Raw genomic sequence first — 16,999 nt, forward strand, 5'->3', positions numbered from 1 at the left:
CTTTTTTTAAGAATTCGAGTTGGGCCTGGACCAGAAGGGAGTCTCTACTGCTACTGACAATTGCCTAGATCATGAGTCACGGGGATGGAACACTGAGCCTCACTAGTCACAAAGATTGTGCAGGTTTTGATACTGGCAGCTGTCTTTCCAGTTCTCTTGAGCTTCTACATCTATGAAGACCTACACGGTCTGTTTTCCTTTCTAGATTTTTCCCTGGGAATATTTAGGACAAACATCCAGAAATACACCATGTCCCACAGGATGTTGTCATTTACCTCTTTTTGTCTTAGTTGAAGATAAAAGTTAAACAAAAGGAAGCTACACACTCCTAAACCTTGAGAGAGAGAGAAAAAAAAATACCTTGGAATGCATGGAGTAACAGTCTTTTCAGACTACTTAGTGTTTTCTGTGCGTAACTTCGGACATCCTTGCAAACTTCTTTTGACCTTGGGAGCAAGAAGTTTTAATTCCTTTGCGTTTATATAAGAAAGCTGAAGTATTCAGAAAAGAAATGACTTCTAAGAGGGATACCAGAAGTCAGAGAAGGTGCTAGAGATGGAAATCAGGTTTCCAAGACCCCACAACCAAAGGGAAAGCTGGCAGAGCAGCTCAGAGGCCAAGGGAGGGGGCCAGTGTCACTATCTGGAAGCAGATTTGCAGGATTTGGAAGCAGACGACATTGCAAGGTGTCTTGCGTGAAGAGAGCAAATTCACATGTTTTGCAGAAGACAGTGACAAAAGGTTACTGGAGTTACCCTCATGCAGCCTGGACAATAACGTGCATATGGAAAGCTCCTCATGTGAATTTTATGGCATTTTTTCATCGAAATGGAATCTCCTTCGCTTTACTGCAGCAACAGATTTGAACTTCCTAGATATGTATTTTTAATGTTTCTGGAAACACTGGGTTGGGGAGGAGGGGGCTGGGCAGCTGGAAACCAATAGTTTTCTGCTGCCAAACCCTGGTTCAGCTGAATAACCAGGGTACGAAATCCACTTCCTTATGGCTAACCCCTGCCCCAGGGAGCCCGACAGGAGGCAAGCCTTCAAGAACAGTGACCTGAGAGTTTTACTCAACCCCCCTCCCACTCCAGTGGCTCGGGGTCCCCACCTCCCCTTGGCATAATACCTTCATTTATTAAGTATGTGCCTGGAAAGTTTCCCCCAGAGCCACATTCACTTCTGTCCACATTATATCCACATTTTATAGTGGTGGGTTGTAGCGACGGAATGGGCTAGTGACCCACCTTCACGAGGATTTTGAGAAACATTCCCAGTTTCACATCTCATTTTTAAATGTATACTTCGGGAATAAGGGCGCAGAATTAGGAAATCAATAGGATTAACTAAATTCACTGCCCTCTTAGTCCTTATTTTTATAACACTTAAGGGTTTTTGTCTCATTAAGAACCTGGCTGAGCACTGTGGTGAGGCGGTCCCATGGTCCAGAGGAGGAGGAACGTTCTGTTTCAATCTGTGGCTCACTGGCTTTCCATGCTTCTTCAGCATCCCAAGGGTGAGCGCCAAGTCCCCTCCCCCAAGGAACGCAGAAGGAACCGGCTTTAGGAGAGCTTGTGCTAACATCACCGTTTTAAGTGTATAAAAATCCTTGCATCCTACCGTGTTCTCAGCTTTGCAGCCCGTGGTGTGCGCCCTGCCAAATTTTCATCAATATCGCCTTCTTTCCTGTCGCCTTCTGCTTCATCAGCCTGGAGCAACAAGCCAACAGACACAAAGACGCTTAATGCAGAAACGGAGACGTCCTTCTCAAGCAGCCCCTTCCTCTGGTTCCGGGACGGGAAGGGGGTTTCTGCACCTTTTTCTGCCTGGGTTCACATCTCTAAGTAAACTGAAATAATTCAGAAGCTCTGTTTCAAAGGCCCCGGGAAATATGGGGAAGAAAGGAAGGAAGCAAAGCGTGAGCTGCAACCCACAGCCTCGTGCAAAATGGTGAGCTGTGCCGTGCAGTGGCTGGAGGCAGATCTCCAGTGTAAGAAGAAGGAGCCCTGGAGGGTACAGAGGAAGCTGTTGGGGAGCACTAGGCCTCTGGCATGAGCTCAGGGTGCTGCCCTCGAGCCTTCTGTGTTCATGAGCTATGTCTGCTGTAACAAGCTGTCACACTCTATCCTCTCCTGGTTCTGGAGACCAGGAGCCCAAATCAGCTTAGACTGGCCTAAATTAAGGTGTTGGCAGGGCTGTGCTCCCTCCGGAAGGCCTAGAGGGTGATCCGTACCTTGTCCCCTCCAGTTTCTTGGGGTTCCTGGAGATCCTTAACTTGGGGTCACATTGCTCAAATCTCTGCCTCTGTGTCACGTCGCCTTCTCCCCTTCTGTCTGAAATCTCCCTCTGCCTCCCTCTTTTAACACTTGTGCTCACAGTTGGGGACCACCAGCTCACCCAGAGTACCTCCTCTGTTTTAAGAACCGTATCTGGATCGCACTGGCAAAGTCTTTGCCACGTCGGCCAACATTCACGTGTTCCAGAGATTGGGATGGGGACTTTCTGGGCGGCCATTACCCAGTTGACAGCCACCCCCATTGCCCGGCACTCAGATTTCGGGGAAGTGGCCTCGTTCATCATCTCGCTGAGAAGTAGGTCAGTCCAAATCCTAAGGAACCCCCTTTTAGGAGCTGTGGTTCTCAGGCCAGATAGGGGGATTCCCTTAGGGGACGCTCTGTAGTAGGATTCTTAGACTAGGATTTGGTCTGGAGAAGGTGTGTTCATTATACTCAGTTAAAGTTCCCCTTTCATTTCCTGGGTATACAGCAGGAGCCTGTGTGCTTTGAAGGATTTGGAATTGTAGGATGTTTCCTATTGTCTGGAACTGAGTCTGTCTGTGGTGCTAAGAGCCTTGCATGAGATAGGAAACCCGTCTGGCACTGGGCGGGGAGCACGGAGAGAATGGGAAGTGGAAAATGGGAGATGGCCACAAGGGATGGACAGCATTTGTACGAAGGCTGATTCAGAAGATCCCTCTTGGGGCGCCTGGGTGGCTCAGTCACTGAGGGTCTGACTCCTGATTTCTGCTCAGGTAATGATCTCAGGGTCATGAGATCAAGTCCTATGTCGGGCTTTGAGCTAGGCGTGGGCCCTGCTAAGATTCTCTCTTTCTCTTTTAAAAGAAGAAAAATCATCTTTAGTATCTGGCTTTGCTTTTCTCCATCTTAGCCCTGCTTATACCGTCTCTAATCGTCTGTCCACCTCTCTCCCTGATCAGGCTGAGGACGACGGTCTGTCTTGTTTGTCCCTCGGAGATCCCTGGCCTGTGGCCTACCCTGTGGCCTGGCATGGAGGAGGAGCTCCATCAACACATGGGAGATTGAATGAATGAGTGGAGAAGAGAGAGCTGGCACGAGCAAATGCTTGGGGGGCAGGGTAATTTTGTGCAAGTCCTGTGGTGAGGGTCCCCGGGAGGCAAGTGGCGCAGCGTGACTGAGTTTGACTCACAGGATGGCTGAGCAGCAGGACAGTGAGGGGGAAACGGCTGCTTCGTCCTCCCCGTGGCAGGCGGGACTCCTGCAGCTGTGCGGGAGGTGGGGGGCGTCGCTGGCCGCCCTGCAGAGCCGTGGGAAGGCGGGTGTGGCAGCTCCAGGCCTGTGTGACCTTGGGCTTGTCACACTCCCCGAGCTGTGGTTTTCTTGGCCCTAAAATGAAGGGAGCTTCAAGGGCTCTGAGCTGTGGGTGAATGAGACCACGTAAAGACAGCTGCCCAGTGTCTGGGGTGTAGGTAGAGCTATTCTTACTGCGACAATGGCGATGTGTCGGGCTTCCGCTGGGGGGCTCTGGTCACACCGTGTGGCTGGGGGCACCTCGCCCAGCAGTTCTGCGGCTGCTGACATCCGGCGAGCCTTCTCTTCCTCCCTAGCTGCCATGGGTGACCAGTGGCTTGTGTGTCTCTGTTAGGACTCAGGGCAACCTGGATGAGAAACCTAGAGGTTCTTAATGTCTATGATGCCCTCTGGGCGAGGAATACCAGCCATCGGGCTGTTTCTAAGCGCAAAGTTTTGGCCCTTGGATCCATAGTTTCTCTCCAGCTTGCAAAGCACTTGTCTTGTAGCCTTGAGATGCTGAGCGAAGGGGCCTGGGGAGCTTCGAAGCAACCCAGCTCTGCTGGAAAACAAGGGTCAAATGAGGCAAGCTTCGGTGCCAGATCTGATTTCAGAGCCAGACCATGTCTTTGGACCTACCTCTCCAAGAGATTAGACCAGAGATCAGAGCCAATGGGAACTTTTCCAGTGTTAATTGGGATTAATTATAAAGAACAACACAGAAGCTCGTCACCGCTGTCTCTCCTGGTGTCTGTCTTACTCGCTGGAGTACAGAACTTGAACACAGATTTTGGACAAATGCTAGCTGGCTTAAAGCCTCTCTCCTCATGGTGAGGTTTGTATGGGGAGTTTCCTCCTGATCAAAAGGGTTAAAGGTCAGAAGGAGAAGGGCATTTCAAATTATCCCACGGCCCGGGCAAGACCCATTTACCAGTTGGAATCCTTTTTTTTTTTTTTAAATAGATGAGGCCCTCACCAGAGTTCTAATTAAAAATCAATGTGATATATAATTAAGTTCTAGTGATCACATATGCACCAGCTCGTCTCGTTAGCTTTTAGCCAGAGGCAGAGAAGGAATGTTCTTATTGATCGATTCAGGAGCCCTCGAGGTGGTCAATAGAGATGTCTCGTCTGAGGGCCGGTGGCCCCTCGGCTGGACAGTGTCCGAGCGCCTGGCCTGAAGGACACGCCACTGGCTCCAGCAAAGTGTTCCAGGTGCCCCGACCATTTAAGTGCTCTGTCCGGAGGGTCAGGACCCCATCCCCACCCCGCTGCCCTCCACCTCTCTGAGTGGCGAGCTCCAAAGAGGAGGCTGGTCAAAGAGAGAGGAAGCAGACCCAGGTTCTCTGCAGGCTCAAGGGGAGTCACTTCGGCTTCTCTTTCCCGTTTCCATCACAGCCAAGGCCGCCTCGTTATTCTCAGGGCAGGCTGGCAGGTGCCGAAGAGGCAGCTGAGTCAGAATGACAAGGATCGCATTGGCCACACACTTCCGTGGAGACAGCAGATGCCTTCGGAGAGTTCCGGCCCGTCCTATGACCCATCTGACCCTACCCCTTTTATGTGAAGAGTATTATTGATATTTTCCTTTAAAATAAAATAAATAGGGGCGCCTGGGTGACTTAGTGGGTTAAGCCGCTGCCTTCGGCTCAGGTCATGATCCCAGGGTCCTGGGATCGAGTCCCGCATCGGGCTCCTTGCTCTGAGGGAACCTGCTTCTCTCTCCGCCTCTGCCTGCCACTCTGCCTGCTTGTGCACTCGCTCTCTCTCTCTCTCTCTCTCTGACAAATAAATAAATAAATAAAATCTTAAAAAAAAAAAAAAAAAGAAAGAAAGAAAAGAGATGACGTTTGTATTTGCTATTTACCAGCAAAGGTTCACGTGTGGCAAGTGCGCAGTCCTTTTCCAGAGACTTCTACATGTTGGATTTTCGTCCCCTCGTCGGGTCCCCGTCACAACATGGCAATGGGAGGTGTGATTTACATATGAGCCATCTCTCCTCTGAAGCACAGAGGGCTGCTGGGTTTCTCCAGGTTCCTGCAGCCTGACAGATTTCCGGAGTGGAAGGCTGGTCTTTGGGCTCCGCGTCCCGAACCATGCGGCTCAGTGACACTCCTGACCCACCTGTCCCTGACAGAGCCTCTTGCCCTCCAGAGAGCTTTCTGTCTCTCTTTTTAAGCTGAATTTAATCAACGTATTTTTAATTTATGGTTTTCCTCCTTTTTTTCTTTAGATTTTATCATTAAAATATTAACAAATTTTTATGGTAAAAGATTTAAATTATGTGTGAGAATATAGGTCACATGAAAGGGCCCACCTAGGGCTTGGAACCCATTCGCTCCCACGGTCCTCCCAGGCCACCTTCCCCTCCTCCACCCCTCCTTCCCCTCCTCTTTCTTTTTCCTCCCTCTTTCTCCCTCTCCACCTCTCCCCACCCTCTCTGTATATTTAGATAAAACAGGGATACTATTTTGCACAAAGAAAATTATGGTTTTAGATGTCTGGCTTAGGGGAAAGCAGGAATTTTGTTAAGTTCTCTCCTTTATATGAAAGAGAAGGACTGAAAACCCTAGACCTCAGAATTCTCCCAGTATGTAGAGCCGGGGCTGACGTTGGAAAGGAGGCGGCTATGGCATAGAAGAAGGACAGAAGAAGTTTCATGGTTCACCACCCTTGGCTTTGTGGGGAGGCAGGAAGCAAGATAAATAAAACCCGACAAGGCACCTTTGGTTTCTCCCTTTCCCTCCCGTCCCATTTGCTGTCTCCTAGCAAATTCTCTCATCTCTACTTTCATAATATTTCCCAAATCCAACCCCTGTGGACCATCCTCCCAACTAACAGTCCGAGGTGCAAGCTATGAGTATTTACCCTGGATTATTTCGATGGCCTCAGTGGAGAGCCAGAGCCAACCTCTTAAATCATCAGAGCCCATTCTTAAATTGCCAAGAATTTTGCAAGGTGGTTGTCAAATACAGCCATGGTTAAAAATTAAATAATGTCCATGTATATACTCGGCCACGAGAAAAAGGAAAAGCCTGCCATTTGCGACAGCATGGATGGACCTTGAGGACGTTAGGCTAAGTCACACAGAGAATGACAAATGCTGCATGATCTCACTTACATGTGGAATCTAAAAACACTGAGCTCATAGAAACAGAACAGAATGGTGGTTGCAGAGGCTGGGGCGTGGGGGAAGATACGGTATCAGTCAAAGGTGACAAACTTCCAGTCATAGGAGGAGGAAGTTTTGAGGATCGAATGTATAGCACATTGACTGTAATAAACTGTACCATATTGTATACTGAAAATAGCTGAGAGAACAAATCTTAAATGTTCTTACCAAAGCCATAACAAAATGTTCATTTTGTGTGTGGGGGGGTGAGTGGAGGTGTTCTCTGACTTCATTGTGGTAAACATTCTGTAATATATTGTATATTAAATCATCGCATGGTACGTCAAACTTGTATGATGTTCTATGTCGATAGACCTGGAAAAAATTAAAAAAAAAACTTACATTAAATTATAAGAGCAAGGTAATGAACATTCAAAAGTCATCACTTCCTAATTTACTCTGTTAACCTGTTATCTACGCTTTTGAGGTTGTTGGCACTGACTGAATTTGTGTGACGGAAATGCTATGTAATGGCGGCCACTTAGCATCTCTTCCCAATTCTGCCTTCAGTCTTAGCAGGGGCTTGAAACAACTACGGTGGGAGGGCGTATGGACACCATGGAAATCAATAAACACTGCAAATCAGTAGTAGTTAACACTTTATGGATACCTGGTGTGGCTGTTTCAGTCTGAATTAGAAGTCCCATCCCAAGAAAGAGCTCCTCAGACCTGTCATTTCCCTGTCCCCGACGTCGCCCTTCTTCTCTAAGCTGGGTCAGTTAATCCTGTAAGGACTACTCTAGAAGCCTAGCTTAAGTCTCGCCTCACTGATGAGACTTTCTTTCTATTTTATTTACCTGGTCTCCTCCTTTTCAAATCCTTTTCCTTCCATAGACTGGTCTTACCTTTAACCTGTTCCTATATGTCCTTGGTGGCATTGCAAATTCTTGGGACAGAGTCAGTACCCATTAGGTGCCAAATGGGACATGCAGATTGATTCAGACCTGCGGACCTAGCCCAGGGGAGGAGAATGTTTTCCACGGTAGCAAAAACAGATATTAAATACCTTTATTATTATACTTGTCATTATAATCATCTGATGGAGGGGATAGGCTTACTTTGTCCTTTGTTTCTCATTTGCATAAAAATCTATGAGGTAAGCAATATTACCTTCACTTTACAGATGAGGAAGTTACTTGCTCAGTTCAGACAGCTAATAGGCAGAGCTGGGACTTAAATCTGTACTTCTTCTAAAAGGAGGAATTTCAGCAGAGTTTATTTGAGGAAAATATCTGAGGTCTTCATGAAAAGTCAAATTTTCTTGGGAACTCCAAATGATTTTGGAGAATGCTCATTGTGGTACCATGGAAGCCCTGTTTTCCAGAGAAGGTGACCAAGAAAGGAGGCATAATGACTTTTCTCAGAGTTGCCAGGTCTAAGAAGGCTTTCTGTGTTCCAGACACTTGTAAGTAGGGGAATTGGTACTATCCTGTTGGGTTGGCCTATTGGAAGTGCTTTGCCTTGGCTTCTCAGTAGGGGTCTCAAGCCAGGGGCAAAAATGTCACCAAGGCAACCATAGCCCTTCTTGCCGTGGGTGCCATGACAAAAGATGACATGTATCATTCTCCACACCCTGAACAGGATTCATGGGGACTCCAGGGGTGTTGAGTAAAATGCAGGCTTTGATGGCGCTCTTCTTTTGGGCCCGTTTGGATTATATGCCAAGGCTGTCATGTTCTCAAAATCAAGTAATACAAGTTGACCCAGAAACATGGTAGGCCCCTTTGACCTTAAATTTTGCCTCTCTTTTTATACATTTAGATCATGTCTTAGGACGACCTCAAAAAAAGTACAGGGCTGTTGAGAAAGTCAGATTTAAACTTGAATTTGGATCATTGCCTGGAGGCCAGTTATATTGCCTCTCTTGGCCTCAGTTTCTTCATTTGCACAATGGGGATAATGTTGGAATTAAATGAGGTAAAGTATGTCAGGAGTCTGCTAACATGCCTGGCACTCACAATCCCTGCACATCAAGTCTGGGTTTCCTTCCAGAAATGCAGGTCAGGGCCCCTCAGCAGGGATTTGTCTGGCCCCACCTGACGTCGTCGTTCTTCCCACCAGTTTCAAACTGGGCGGCTCGCCTGTGGCCAGGGAGTGGATTCCAAAGCATTCCTGCTTGCCAGCTCAGGCCTCGGGGCCACTATGAAGTTGCAATTCTTTTCATGGAGCTCCTGTGTGTGACAGGGTGTGCCCAGCTCTTTAAGTGCTTTGATGAAAATGCCTTTGTGCTAAAAGCTCTATAAATATAAGGAGCAGACCTGGGCGTGGTGTTTCCAGAATACTCCCAATGTTAGCTGTCATCAAAGGCTCAGGTCATAGAAAAGTTGGAAATGGAGGTGGTTTGCCAATTCGGTGATTCTCCGGAGCAGAGATGGCTTTTCTTTTTCAACTTCTATTTCTTGACTCACTTTGCTTGACTGTACAAGGCCCATCTTGCCCTTTTTGTATCTTCTGGGCTACGAAAACTTGATTTCAAGCATCATTCAAAAAAACTGCCAATTACATACTGTGTCCCTACCCACCTCTCCCCCACCCAACCTACCTACCGCCCAACGGCACCCAACAGCACCCCCTGGTGGTCAGAAGGGGCTTCTTCCTACCCCACACCTTTACCAACTCTCCTAACCCTTCAGTTAGGAATGCACTCATTCATTCATTCATTCATTCATTCATTCATTCACTTGCTCGTTCAACCACTTTTTACTGCTTAATTATGATGCTCCAGGTATTGTAGACACCGGAGATCCCAATACGAACAGATACGGTTCCTGCGGGCATCACAACTCAGTGAGGAACAGGTGGACGAGTAACTGATTATAATTATAAAAGGATTGCACCACAACAGAAGTGTTGCCCAGCACCAGGGAAGGAACCAGAAGCATACTTAGTCTTGAAGCTAGAGGAGCCGAAGCTTGAAAGGGTGAACATTTGCATGGGCCCCTTTGGAGCCTCTAACGATGTATTCATATAGTTGTATGTTTTTATAAAATTCACCGAAGTAATCAATTTTGAAGATTTTATTTATTTATTTGAGAGAGAGAGAGAGCAGCACACGAGCAGGGGGAAGAGCAGAGCAAGAGAGACAAGCAGACTCCGCCGAGCACAGAGCCCGACTCAGGGCTCGATCTCATGACCGTGGGTGGAAGTCAAGAGTCCGTTGTTCAACCAACAGAGCCACCCAGGTGCCCCCCGAAATAATCTATTTTAAAAGAACCAGCCCAAATTACTCTTCTACTCTGATATTCTCCCTGTCATATTTCTCTTTGTATTAAGTGGTATGGAAGCCGCCAAGGGAGTTTTTGTAACTGGCAAAGGGGAGGTTGAGTTTGGGATACCTTTTGTTTGGGTTTAGTGAGATATTTTTATGTGGTTTATAGTGAAGCTGCTCATGCCAGAAGGGCCTCCAGAAATGCTTTTGTCACTCCGTGCTGTGACTCACCAGACAGCTTCGTGATCTGAGGTTATATCACAATTTAAACACGTCTCCTCACTCCTGGCACCAGAACTCTGTGTGGAATGGTGGAGAAATGTGATTTAGAAGTATGGAGCCAGCAGCCGGTCTGTGGAATGTTCCTTAGGTTATCAGACATGTCTGTCACAATATAAGCAGAGGATTTGATTATGAAAACATTTGAGAGAGGTTTCCCTAGACTTGACAGCGATCTTAAAATTTTACATAACATTTCCAATAGTGAGCTGTGAAGCTGAGCGAAATGTGTTCAAACAATGTATACGATACACCAAATTACCATTCAGCTGTGTTGCAGGAAAGAGAATGGATCCTTCTCGTCTCCGTATCAAAAAACAGAAGGTCTTAAAATGCCTTATGAAGAAGTGGCCAAAGAGTACACAGATAGAAAGTGGAGGAAAAGTACTACAGAGGTACGTAGGGAAGACTATTACAAAATCTGCGATATTCGTAAAAATTGTAATATTTGTGGTATTTGTCAGCTGTTGCCGATCTACACTTTATGACGCTTGTTTTTCTCATTCTCAATGAACTTTCAGCCACCTAATTCTCTCTTCCAATTTGTATTCTCCCCTCCCATTCCGTGTCCACTTCAGACCCTACAGAACTTGAGTCGCGCCTCAGAAAGAGAGCCTGAGGTTGTCCGGGGGGGCCGGCGCGCCTTCATCAGGCACCAGCGTGAGAGCGGAGAGATGGAGGAGACACACGAGCTTACCAAGTGGCAAGTGGTGAGGGGACTTTTCAGCCAGAAGGACAGAGGAGAGAGGCCCGGGAGAGCATTTCCACCCAGCAGGGAGGGGCCTTGTGATTCGGGGTCCAGTATGCTGGAGAGCCCGGGCCAGGGGATGAAGTGGGGTGCTCCTCCACGGAGAGGTGAGGCAGTAGAGAACCGCGGGAGCGTTTAGGCCAGGGAGAGGCAGGTGCAGGTCTGGGAGGTCCCTAACCTTCCGGGGTTGGTCACCTACAGCTTTTGGTTCATTCTACCTTTCTCGTTCTTTCTCATCTCTGTGTGCACATCGTTTAACCTTCCTTCTTTCCTATACTTGCCGTGAATTCGAGAAAGTGTTTCCTCCTCTCTGTCCTGGGCATGCAAACCCTTCATCTTTTCCCAGTTCGCTTGTGAGATGGGAAGGAGCACAGTCACCAAATGGAATAAAACAGTACGGACGAGCACTCGCTCTTGTCCTCTGTTTGGGCTCCTATAACGAAAGACCACAGTCCGAGTAGCTTATACACGATGGAAAGCCATTTCTCACAGTTCTGGAAGCCGGAAGTGCACGATCGGGGTGCCGGCTCAGAGCCAGTGCCTCCTGGCTGTGACCTCACAAGGCGGAAGGAGCTGGGCGCCCTCTGGAGCCTCTTTCATAAGGCGCTACTCCCGTTTGTGAAGGTTCTACCCTCCCGCCTTAAGCCCTCCACTTCCTAGACCACTGTCTTTGGGGGTTAGGGTTTCCGCATATGAATTTGGGGGCAACACAAACATTCAGACCATGTGTTATACACCGAGTGATCCGTTGATGATGCGAACAGCAAAGACTCCGTCTTCAGGAATTAGCCTGCCGTTCATACAGAAGCAGGTATCTTTGAGATTAAATGAGAAGAACATGCAAGAACCTCATTGTTCAATGAAATGGTAAAGTTTCACCAAACAGGTAGAATAACCCCTTTCAAGCATTTTATAGTCCCGTCAAGACCTTTGACTCTCTTTGTCTTCGGGACCGTGAAAGACAGTCCCTAAGAGCTCTAGGGCACGTCAGTGGAGGAGCTCCGATCCGGTCCGGTTGCTGGAGTTCACGACTGTGCAGATGTCCCTCACCAAACACTGCACGTGAACTATGGACGACTGGCAAGTTCAAAAGGAAGTGAAGTCAACGTACTTTGAAGAAGCAGAAATATGTTTACCAGCAACTTTATAGTTCAACAAATCTCTTATGCTTCCACTCAGAGCGCCGCTGCTCGCGCCCAAGCTGTATTTGGAATCCCAGGCTTCTCACCCTCCCCTTGACTTCATCTCCTCCCCTCCCCCACGTTACAGTTTCCTCCAGTTTTCTTTACCCATGGTTTTTGGGGAGCACGTTCGAGCCCTGGGATGCTTCCTTCATGCAAGGAAGCCGTGAATCCCTGTCCGCGTTGGCTCACTCGTCCGCGCCGCCGACCTTCCCTGAAGTGCGTCTCAGTCCCTGCCGCGGGGCGCTGAGCGGCTCCCTGCAGCCACCGTTTGCGATTCTTCCTTCTCAAACACGTGTCCCCTGTTCCTACCTACTCGGAGACCCCGTCTTTCATTGATTCTTCCCGGCAGTGATTCCGTGACCTCGTTCTGCTCTGACTCTGAAAGGGGTTTGCGTACATCCCATCTCCAGGATAAATGGCACGACGGTCCTTGTCACTTAAGCGTGTCCTGCCTGTGGGCGAGGCCGGGCATTCACAAAGGCTACCCCGGGAAGTTCCTGTCTCCCAGCATCAACGATGTCTGGGTTTTCAGGACTCCTTTGCTCTACTAATGAAGCCATGGGCATTTTCTCTTCAAATGTATGTTTGGTTTGATACGTCATCACATGACAATGTGGACTGAACAACTGGAGTCTATTGATGTGAGAGTTGCAGTGGCTTTTCTACAGAAGGATGGGAAAATCTGCATTTTCTTCTCATTTGATCCCCGTGTGTCTTTGTGTGTGTGTGTGTGTGTGTGTGTGTGTGTTTAATGAAGGCCAAACAATTTGGGATCTTCAAGACTTGTGCATCTTGGCAGGACTGTAGCCTTGTATGTGTCTCTTTACCCAGGAGGAATTTGCTAATACATATTTCATCAGACAGGAAAACTGACACTGTGTTGTTATACCAGGGAAGGGGGGGGGGTGTTGGGGTCCTAACCCCCCCCCGCACAGTTGAAAATCCACATGTAACATATGCAGTCGATCGACACACATATGATATGTATGTATCATATCCTGTATTCTTACCATCAAATGAGCTAGAGAAAAGAACATGTTATTAAGAAAATCGTAAAGAAGTGCAGATACATTTATGGTACGATGCTGTCGTTACTGGAAAAAACCCGCATACAAATGGACCCATGAGGTTCAATGCCATGTGGTTCAAGGGTCACCTATAATTGCAGTTTGTACCCCAAATACTGTGCGTTGTGTGAAGTCTCCGTTTCTCAAGAATGTGCCCACTGGACAAATATTTACTGACGGTCCACTCTGTGGGAAGCAGTGTGCTTCCCCTGGGCACACAGACGCTTGAGAGCCCGGCCTTGTGTCCTTAAAGAGCTTGCGAAGTTGCCAAAGGGGAAAAAGAAAAGAAAAATGTAATTGAAGGGCTATTTGCATACAAACACTAAGGCCAAGTTGGCAAATTTAATAATGGCATCCCCAAGTTAATAGTAAACAACTTTCCAGCCCCGAAGACTTTCTTGCCCCTGCTGGGGCTGGATAAATGATTTTACCACCAAATATTGGATTAGAAGAAATTCATTTATGGTGTACGTGGGCTGTAACAAGAATGCGAGTGCCAGTGAATGTCTTTCACTAGTTTAAACTCAGAGGAACCTCTGAGCCTTTTCCTTTGAGTAAAGAAGTGACTTTTCTTTTAGCTGCTTTTGGATCTGGAAGACACAGACGAAGGGAACCCGGGGCTTAGCCTTGTTGGCCTCCTTCTGAGGAAGGAGGAAGCTGAGCAGTGAGCTCTAGAAATGAAGTGAGAGAGTTCACTGCCAGAGGTTACTTGGCCCTTAAGTAGTTTTGTTTTGAAGTCAGAAGTGCAGAAACGATCTCGTGGACCGTTAGATCAAAAGCCCCCGAGAAGCAGCTCACAGAGGAAGCAAGAACCAAATCCCGTTGCCCTCAGCAGAGGATGGTTGGCTCCTTTTGGGGCAGAAAGGCGGCTTTCTGTATGGCTTGTGTTTCCCTCAGCACCTATGAGAAGTGTAATGTGGATAGGTAATCTGTCTATCTGCGTTTATTTTTAGAAAGACGTGGGAGCAGTCCCTGGGAGGCAGTGACATACATACCTCCCTCTAATAGTGCATTCATCATGTTAACATTTAAAAACCATAATGTGTCTACTGTTTGAGAGGAAAAATCTGAGAACGGCCTTTGTACGAATCTATTTTTTAATGGGCCTTCCCATCTGGAGGAGCGGCTGTTGAGAATAGCGATGCGACCTGCTTAGAACACGGTTGGGGTTTGACATCCTACAGCCGATGCCCGGTTCTCACGACCTCTTCTCATTTTCTTTCAGGCGTGAGAGCATCTGCCTCCCAACAGTCCACGAGTCCACCGAGGGTTTCTAGGGGCTCTTCCTTCCTTCGCATTCTCACTTCTGAAAGCGTTTCCGTAGTTTTTCCTCTCTCGGAAACTGCATCGTTATAATCCACAGCATAGGTGGAAAGTCGATTTTCTACCTTTTGGTCTTCCGTGAAGGCAGCCCTTGAAGTAGAGGGTGAGGAAGGCCGCCCTCTGTAGCCTTCAGAGCTGCCCCGTGGACTGGCCACCTTGAAAGGGAGTGAGCGCGGTGTCGGCGGGGACCCCTGGTGACAGGGCTGCGTGGTGGCGCTAGGGAGATCAGAAAGGGGATGCTAACTCTCGGAGGGAGGTGGCAAAAATCATCCCTCAGGTTCCTTCGGACCCTGAGCCTTTTATACTTCCATGTGCCTCCAGCACCCAGGAATTTTTTACTTCGGATTTTTTACTGAAAAATCTTTCACTTTTACAATTTTTTACTTCAGATTCCTGGCCACTTGGAGAAGCATGGCACCTCATGGGAAAGAATGAAGCTGTATTTGTATGTCTGGCATTTGCTCCGAGGGACTTTTTTCCGCTTGTTGTCACTCGGAGCTGTGGTAGACACTGCCCACTATGGTCTGAATGTTAATTTGGCCTCAAAACACGTATGTTGAAATCCCACTCCCCAAAGTGATGGTACTTAGCGGTGCGGCCTTAAGGGTAGAGCCTTCATGAGTGGGATTAGTGTCCTCATGAAAGAGACCCCAGAGAGCCCCCTTCGCCCTTCCGCTATGCCCTCTATGAACCGGAAGGTAGGCTCTCACGGAGTCGCCTTAAACTTGGACTTCCAGCCTCCTGATACGTGAGAAGTCAGTGTTGTCTACAAGCCACGAGTCTATGGGATTCTGCTGGGGCAGCTTGTGTAGACTAAGGCGGCCTCGCTTGACTTCGAGGACTGATGGGTGCGTGTCTGGTTTCCACATTCACACTCCCAGTTTAGCCATTCAGAAGAACTGAGCCATCAGTTAGGTTAAGTAGCTGCTTAATCAGGCAAACGTCAGAGCAGATTCTCATATGGAGACTGAGTCTGTCGGCTCTGAAGAAATGTCCCGAGTGTTAGAGTGTAGGTTGGATTTACTGTACGGTGGGGTGAGGGAGCTTTGGGAGGGGAGGAAGGCAGGAGATCTCTCACGGAGGGGAGGGGATAGATAGATAACCTGTCAAAGCTGTCGGAAATGCAGTCCTGCTTCCAGGCTCTGGACAAGTAAAAATTTGAACATGCAAAGTACTTTCTCTGCTCTTAGATATCCCGGGACAGCTTCTCCAGGGCAGCCCAGACCACATGAACTCAGCCACGTTCTGGATCCTGTGGCAGAAACACTAGTGCTGTCTGAACTCTTGGTTCGGCAGCACCGAAACACCTCTTAAGAGTTATAGCCCGGCTGCCTGGGAACACGTCCTTCTGATGCAGCTAATGGGGAACAAGACAGAATCTGCTAGAAGAATGCCCTGCGACCAGAGGTCACTGGTCTTCTTGAGATCTTCAGAGTTTGTCCTTCTCTTGCTGGGAGTGGAGAGAATCAGCTCTGCCTTATCTCTACGGCTGCCCCAGCCACCAGCCCCTCCCAGCCCCGTCACGCCCTCCTGCCTGTCTCTATCCTAGCACCCCTACTCAACCCCCAACAGCGTGTTTCTATAACTAAATCCAAGCCTAAACCTTCAGTCTCTTTTGGGAACTTTTTATTACGGCCATGCAGCCATAACTTGACCCCAGGGTTCAACGCATGTTATGATCTTCTGTTAGGTGATATATTTTATCTCCCTGTTGACACAAATTGCCCGAAGAGATCTTTGCTTATTGTATGAGGAGTTATTCCCAACGAACACAAGAACACTGGTGCTGGTGGGGTCCATTATTTTCTGTTTCCAAAAGAAAGAATTCACTGCCGATCCACAAATGCAATCAACTGTTTTCATTGTAAATACTTGCCTTTAAAAAAAAAAAAAAACCAGTATATATTTCTGTAGATTTTTGTGTTTTTTCTATGATGACACAATTATTATCCGTCATGCCCATTATCCCATGCCGTTAAATATTTTTCTATAGCAAATATTTTCATGCTTTTACTGTTATTTTGTTCAAGTTACATCCTGTAATCCACTGAATTCCTTATTGTTACGTACTCATGCTGTTTCCAATTTCCCTTTTTTTTTTTAGCAATACACAACGTACACTTCTCCCAGAAATGTAGACTAACATCCATTTCCCCAAAAACTATTTACAGAAGGTGTAATCATTAAAGCAATTTTAAAATTAATAGGTAAAGAAGGCATTCTATTGTTGCTTAAATTTGCATTTTTAATAACATTTAGGGCTAAGCATATTTTCTAAATGTTTATTGGCCATCTGTGTATTTTTGTGAATTTTCCCTTTTATTCTTTGCCTACTTGAGGAAAGGGAGTGAATTTTTTCCTAATGAAATAGAAAAGGCTTTAAAATTATATTATAGATGGGATAAGTTGCCAGTAAATTGAGCCTTTTGTCATTGGCCCTTAAATCGCATTTACAGTGTTGGTTGTTTCTGAC

At 47.4% G+C, this 16,999-nt stretch overlaps 1 protein-coding gene across 1 annotated transcript in view; it reads left to right on the forward strand.

The window, feature by feature from the left end:
* Positions 1-16,406, forward strand: part of LOC308347975 (uncharacterized protein) — a 47,347-nt gene extending 30,941 nt beyond the window's left edge. Inside the window, exons 3-5 of the mRNA XM_080811820.1 lie at positions 10,485-10,599; positions 10,783-10,914; positions 15,717-16,406. Coding sequence (XP_080667946.1) covers positions 10,485-10,599; positions 10,783-10,914; positions 15,717-15,758 — 289 coding nt within the window. The 3' untranslated portion in view covers positions 15,759-16,406. The remainder of the gene's footprint in view (positions 1-10,484; positions 10,600-10,782; positions 10,915-15,716) is intronic.
* The last annotated feature ends 593 nt before the right edge of the window (positions 16,407-16,999 follow it).

This window comes from Martes martes (genome assembly GCF_963455335.1).
Source record: "Martes martes genome assembly, chromosome: 8".
NCBI lineage: Eukaryota > Metazoa > Chordata > Mammalia > Carnivora > Mustelidae > Martes > Martes martes.